Genomic DNA, 7,500 nt, shown 5'->3' with positions numbered 1-7,500 from the left:
TAATTCCCCATGAGCAGAAGAGATAGGCTTCACAGAAATGATACGCATTAGAGTTAACATCAGCTACTGGAAAAACCCACGGTGCTTTTGGACCTCACACACACGCAAATGCAAACGCACACACAAACATTTTGCAACACTGATATCAGATTGCAAGCTGACGATTGGTCAGAATTCAAACCTGTGACGTGGTTTCTCCAGCTGAAATAGCGGAGCTGAACCCTTGAGAGCAGAACCAGTGAGAGCTGTCAGAGAGGAACCATGGACACCATCGCTGAACCGGACCCTGGACCCTCTGAGGAACCTGAGGACACGTCGTTGAACCGGAGACAGACCAGGAAGAGAAGATTTGGTAGGTGCCCTTTTTAGAGGATTCAAAATAACTAATCCAGTAAACAATGTTTTCATCTGCATGCATTTTAGATTCACGTTTAGCAAACGTTTTAATTCAGAGTGACCGACCTGATGAACCAGCGACCGTAGAGACAGATTTATTCTCCTAAATAACGACATGTGTGTGTTCTAGACAAAACCCTTTTTTTTTGTTACCTTACTTGACTTGTGACTACGCCCGTGAGTTACGGACTACTGATAGGCATCTCAAGTAGTTGTGTGTTTCATGATATATGTTCGTTATATACGTGGAACAGAGTGCAGAGTAACTTTAGGGAGCCGAACACAAGTGAATTTAACATAATTATATCAAGTTTGTCATTAATATGAACATATCTCAAACTATCCCACAATACATGTCCTCATATTGTCTGTGTGTGCCGTTGTGAAAGACCATGGTGACACGCAGGCCACATGTGTGTATGTATGTATTTCTGTGTGTATTACTCTATAGCTATGCGTGTGTATATATCAATAATGAGGGAATAATAACGTATACGTATGCATGCTAGAGACCAGTACTTGTTGTGCTTAAGTGTGTTCTAAACTCAACACAAGAGCCACAGTAGCAGTCATCACTTACTGAGCTGTTCTCAGTAGAGGTCTTCAGGTGTTTCTTAAAGACGGGGGGGGATTCTGCAGACCGTAGGGAGACTGTCTGGACTGTGAATGATGGCCACGCAGTATGAATATATGTATGAACATACTCTGTGTGTCCGTGTATGTGCGCTTGAGTGCATCAGTGAGTCTGTGTGTCAAAAGAGGACATCAGATAAGCGTTGAAGAAAAACATTTCGCAACACTTAATTGAGAATTAAAACACATCATGTGGTTTTTCCAGCTGATGGAGCAAAGAAGAAGGCTAAGTTCAGAAGCAGTGGAAGCCATGAGAGAGTAACCATGGTCACCATCTCTGAAACGGACCCTGGACCCTCTGAGGAACCTGAGGACACGTCTTTGGACCGGGAGAAGAAGACCAGGAAGAGAAGATTTGGTAGGTGCCCTTTTTAGAGGATTTAATAGAAATAATCCAGTAAACAATATGTTTTCATCTGCATGCATTTTAGATTCACGTTTAGCAAACGTTTTAATTCAGAGTGACCGACCTGATTAACCAGCGACCGTAGAGACAGATTTATTCTCCTAAATAACGACATGTGTGTGTTCTAGGCAAAACCCTTTTTTTTTTGTTACCTTACTTGACGTGTGACTACGCCCGTGAGTTACGGACTACTGACAGGCATCTCAAGTAGTTGTGTGTTTCATGATATATGTTCGTTATATACGTGGAACAGAGTGCAGAGTAACTTTAGAGCCGAACACAAGTTTAGTTTTTTCATTACCACAATGGTGGCCACGCAGTGTGAATATATGTATGAACATACTCTGCGTGTCCGTGTGTGTGCGCTTGAGTGCATCAGTGAGTCTGTGTGTCAAAAGTAGGACATCAGATAAGCGTTGAAGAAAAACATTTCGCAACACGTAATTGAGAATTAAAACACGTGATGTGTTTTTTTCCAGCTGACAGAGAAAAGATGGAGGCTAGGTTCAGAAGCAGAGAAGGCCATCAGAGAGTAACCATGGTCACCATGTCTGAACCGGACCCTGGACCCTCTGAGGAACCTGAGGACACGTCTTTGGACCGGAGGGAGACCAGGAAGAGAAGATTTGGTAGGTGCCCCTTTTTAGAGAATTTAAAAGAAATAATCCAGTCCGAAAAAATGATCCAAAATAAAATATGTTTTACTCCACATACATTTAAGATTGATGTTTCGAACACTTTTTTAGCCAAAGTGACCGTGTGTGTGTGTGCGTGTGTGTGTGTGTGTGTGTGTGTCCTACTCCTGAACAGTTCTATGGTTGCACATCGCTGTCGTTGTGAGCATCGGACTGCTGAGTATTCTCCTCATCTCCCTGCGCTTCAGTGAGTCTGAATCATATCATCCTGAATATAATTACAATACGGTTATGATCATATTAAAGATTGTAATAATAGCAATGATAATGATAATTATTGTTTTTGTTAGAATTAGTGTTAATAATATGAATGATCTTACTACTATGTAACAGCAGGCCTGTCGGACAAGTTGCTCTGCACAGTTGGTCAACGCGCATGTGCCAAGCAGCCTGCAGCTCACACACACACACAGCACACGCAAACGCACACATACACCGCACGCACGCACGCACACACACACACACACACACACACACACACACACACACACACACACACACACACACACACACACACACACACACACACACACACACACACGCGCAAACGCACACATACACCACATGCACATACACACACACACACACCGCACACACACATGTGCACGAACACACACGTTTCAAGACAAAGGCAGTGCAGGACACCGCATACACACACACCGCACACACATGCACACACGCACGCACACACATGCACGGGCATACACACACTGCACACACGCGGACGCAGATGTTGAAAGACAACGGCAAGACAACCCATGAATTGACTCATTTTATAATGTAATCAAATGCTCACACACTAGCTGCTTTCAGACACACGTGTAAGTCCTGATATTCTTCGGCTATTGGCCTATTCGCCTGATATGCGGTATGTGTGAACAACATATCCTGACATTTGTACCCTGAAAATCTCCTGAATAATACTACCGTTGAGGTAGTATTTTCTCTGTAGGAAATGTAAATTACCTTATATGTGAATGAGGAGTAGAAAGTCTGTATTTCTCACACCACTTGAGTGGGCGTGTTGATGACGCTTCGGTCTGCATTTGCGTGTCATCGAGTGGCCCCCTAAATGATAATCAGCCTTTTGTTCCCTGAATGGTCAAAAAATATTTAAATGTTGGCACTGCTTTTACGCTAAAAGATAGGTCCTTTCATAACCCTAAAAGTACACATCATACAATAAACTTCAATACATGAGTTCACAGCTGCACAGGTGTATAGAAAATGATTATTGACAACAGTTAGCTGAACATTATATGGTCCCGTCCTTCCACTCCCTGTTTTCTCACCCTGTTTAAACACAGAAATCAACTACATTTGTCCCAGTGTTTGTTATATGGGAAATCAAGCAATAAAATACACTCTCTTTCTCCGGTAACACAACGCGACGCCTTTCTTCTTCGTCGTCTCTAACTCATGCTCCAATCCTTCATCAATCGATGCTTCGGATGTTGTGAATGCAACGGAGTATATGATGCATCGTTGCAGCAACATTTAAGATGATCGCGATGAGTTCTGCCCGTTCTGCCTCCGTGCCGTCCCGCCTCTTGCCAACTTAGACCCTACGTCATATCCCGCCCCTTGCAAGCCCACCCCCTTGATTCTACTGATGTCTGAACGACATTGATGTCCGCATATAAAGCATCAAGTGTGAATCACCCTCAGGGTCGAATCTCCTGATATACAAATGCGGCGACAATGGGGTGGACTTCAAATGATTATGCTTGCTTCATAGCGTGAGGAGAAAATGATTATGCTTGCTTCATTATGTAACAGGTGAACCAATATGTTATACGTTGTAACATTATAGGTAAAATGTTATTATATTATGCGCTCAGAAATGTGTTCCATTATCGACCAGGGATTCCACGTTATAGCTCTGGGTTTAAGTCCACCTAGAGGTTGAGCGCAACGCGGACTAGTTAGAATAATAACAGTTATAATCATATTAATGATTGTAATAATAGCAATGATAATGATCATTATTGTTTTTGTTAGAATTTGTGTTAATAATATGAATGATTGTAACAATAGCTACGATAATGATATTGATAATTATAGTTATTGTTATTTTAATTGGTATTAATATTAATAATATGTCATGTTCTCTTTCAGGGGGGATGGACTTTGTGTTTGGTTGGCTGTGGGTCCTGTGACGTTTAGAGACGATGTCGTTCTGTTTTAGAGCTCATTCCTTCTGTACTCCTCTGTCCTGTCCTAGACACACCGTCACCTTGGAAGGAGGGGAGAGAGCGCTTACTGGATGAACTCGGTGAGGGTTTTATCCAAGTTATTACATCAATCGCATTATTAACATTTTTTTTCTTTTGTGATTTATGTTTGAACATCCCCTCTTCCTTATAACTTCACATTTTATATTGTCAGGCTAACAGAGCATAGACCGTGTTAAACTACCATCAAATAAATGTGGTCTACTACATTTTTCTATTGTCGTCTATTAGGGTCATGCTTCTATTGACGTCTATTAAGGTCGTGCTTCTATTGTGGTCTGTTAAGGTCAGGTCTCAGGGTTGTGTGTCAGTAATGAAGACGGTAAGATAAGCAGTTCTGTGTTTGTTAAGGATTTTCTTTTACATTCAACAGATGAATTGGCGCTTCAGGGCTGGATGTTTTACGACCAGAGTTTCTACCTTATGTCTACCACTAAGAAGAGCTGGAAGGCCAGTAGAGAAGACTGTCTGCGGAGAAATGCAGACCTGGTGGTTATCAACAGCAGAGAAGAACAGGTGTGTGTGTGTGTGTGTGTGGGGAGAGACATTGTGTGAGTGATTGAGAGAGAGAGAGAGAGATGTGTGAGTGTGTGTGAGAGAGAGAGACATTGTGTGAGTGTGTGTGAGAGAGAGAGACATTGTTTGAGTGTGAGAGTGTGAGAAAGAGAGAGATTGCGTGTGTGTGTGTATGTGTGTTCACCTGTGTTGTCATGACAACAGATGCTATTACCTTTGGAAACAGGGGTTTCTCAGCAGAATGTTCGATCGTTCCTGGATTGGACTGAGCAGTAGAGACACAAAGGGGACCTTCAAGTGGGTGGATGGTACCCCCATGACCTCAAGGTAAGGCTGATGACTCTGTTCAGCAGCATCTCTTCTCTGAGAGTGACAGAGTGACCTCACCTCAACACTGGGCTCCACTGTCTCCTCCTCGTGGTTCTCAGTTTGAGACGCGCTAAACCAGGCGATGACAGCGGAGCAGAAGTCTGTGTCGTAGCAGGGGAGGACGGCTGGTCCAGACAACCGTGTGACAGACTGCACCACTGGATCTGTGAGAAGGTCGTGGACCTGGATCATCTGGAGGCTGGGCTGGACAAAGAGGGTCCGTAGACTTTGTTTGTGTTCATGAGTGGAGAACGGTTCCTCCTTTCTGTTCTCTGTGCCGTAGACACAGTAAATATACTCTTTATGAGTGGAAAGGTGGTTGGGTGTGTTTAGGTCTACTAAGGTCAGGTTTCTATTGTGGTCTACTAATGCCATGTTTCTATTGTGGTCTACTAATGTCAGGTTTCTATTGTGGTCTACTAAGGTCATGTTTCTATTGTGGTCTACTAAGGTCAGGTTTCTATTGTGGTCTACTAAGGTCATGTTTCTATTGTGGTCTACTAATGCCATGTTTCTATTGTGGTCTACTAAGGTCATGTTTATTTTGTGGTCTACTAAGGTCATGTTTCTATTGTGGTCTACTAAGGTCATGTTTCTATTGTGGTCTACTAAGACCATGTTTCTACTGTGGGCTACTAAAGTCAGGTTTCTATTGTGGTCTACTGTGGACCTGTATTAGGAGAGAGTGAAGGGAGTGTCTGATGGTGCATCTCTAGATACATGTTGTAAACGTTCACTCCTCTCCTCCTGGTTTCTTCAGGTTCAGTGATGCCCACGGAGGAGGAGGAGGCCCCCAGCATCACAAAGTTCCACTCCACTACCCAGGTGTTGCCCGTGGGCCAAACGGCCCGCTACACCTGCGATGCCAGCGGCACGCCGGAGCCCACCGTCGAGTGGCTCCACAACGGCAGGCCCCTGGAGAGGAACGGCACAGACGACCAATCAGAGGCCTGGGTGGAGAGGGGGTTCCTCTTCGTCAGAGGGGTGAGGTCTGGCGTGAACATGGTCTGCTGCGTGGCGAGCAACAGCGCTGGCACGGCCAATCACACCGCTGAGCTGCTTGTCTTTGGTAAGATCTGGATCCAAGGAGAGACGTTTGTTGTTGATGTATTTATAACGTTGTTGTTGAGGTGTGTATATATTTAAGCAATAGATCACGACAGGCTGTGTCGTTCATTATACCACAGTGAAGGGGGTCGCCGTCCCTCCGCTGCGTGTCGGGACGGACAACGCCCCTTAACTGTGGTATAATGACCGTATACCACTGACTGAAGTGATCTATTGCTTTTATAAAACGGTTACGCAAGTATGGCGAAATGAAAGTCATAGACACCCTCAATTTTGAAAAAGCTAGAAAGTCGGAAAAGCATTTTTTTTAACGAATACAAAAAAGTAGTCCCTCCTGGCTGCCGGCAAAGTGTACGGCGGTTGCTATGCAACACACTGTAGCGTCCTTCAGTGAGAAGGCTAGAGACGGTAGCTCGGTTCGCCGGCAATTTAGCCTACTATCGAGTTCACTCACCGTGTGCCTATTGCTTTACAACATTTCCACCCCCTCCAGCAATCAACATGTTTTTTAGGCTTCAGTGAACTACGCTATCGCTTTTATATATAAATAAACAACAGTTCAAGTTAGGTGCGGAGTGATACTGAACTCTGTAAACTGAACGGGCGTCATAGCTGTGTGTATACGCTCAATATACAACAGTTGGGAACCAATCAGATCGCTTGATTTAAGCCACCCGTTTTATAAATATATATATATATATATTCATAAATGTATGTGTATATATATACACGTATACAAAATTATATATTATATAATAATTATAATTATATATATAATTATTATAATTATTAATAATTATTATTATAATTATTAATAATTATTAATTAATTAATTATTAATTAATTAATTAATAATAATAAAATATAATATAATTATAAAAAAATAATAATTATTAATTAAATATATGTATATGTATATATATATATATATATATGTATATGTATATGTATATATATATATATGTATGTATATGTATATATATATATATATATGTATATATATATATATATATATATATGTATATATATATGTATATATATATATGTATATATATATATGTGTATATATATATGTATATATATATATATATATATATATATATATATATATATATATATATATATATATCAACTGAAAACAAATCCTCATCCGCTTATCCGGGGTCGGGTCGGGTCGCGGGGG

General features: G+C 41.8%; 1 protein-coding gene across 2 annotated transcripts; it reads left to right on the top strand.

Annotated features, from left to right (window-relative positions):
- Positions 1-261: 261 nt before the first annotated feature.
- Positions 262-6,563, top strand: LOC311372676 (uncharacterized protein; the record flags this gene model as incomplete). 2 transcript variants are annotated; one of them, XM_084489641.1, is made up of 8 exons in its annotated part: positions 262-352; positions 1,235-1,387; positions 2,246-2,317; positions 4,355-4,405; positions 4,738-4,880; positions 5,107-5,207; positions 5,309-5,466; positions 6,010-6,563. In XM_084489641.1, 8 exons carry the CDS (start codon positions 262-264, stop codon positions 6,393-6,395), a joined length of 1,155 nt encoding a protein of 384 aa, XP_084345767.1. In that variant the 3' UTR covers positions 6,396-6,563. The 2 variants fall into 2 exon arrangements, with proteins under 2 accessions (XP_084345767.1, XP_084345768.1); XM_084489642.1 differs by lacking the exons at positions 262-352; positions 1,235-1,387 and adding an exon at positions 1,931-2,064 and having other exon boundaries at positions 6,010-6,465.
- Between the last annotated feature and the right edge of the window lie 937 nt (positions 6,564-7,500).

Source organism: Micromesistius poutassou (genome assembly GCF_964030765.1).
Source record: "Micromesistius poutassou genome assembly, contig: SCAFFOLD_6439, whole genome shotgun sequence".
Classification (NCBI taxonomy): Eukaryota; Metazoa; Chordata; class Actinopteri; order Gadiformes; family Gadidae; genus Micromesistius; species Micromesistius poutassou.
Note: the sequence above shows the minus strand (reverse complement) of the source record. Positions and strands in the feature narration are given on the sequence as shown.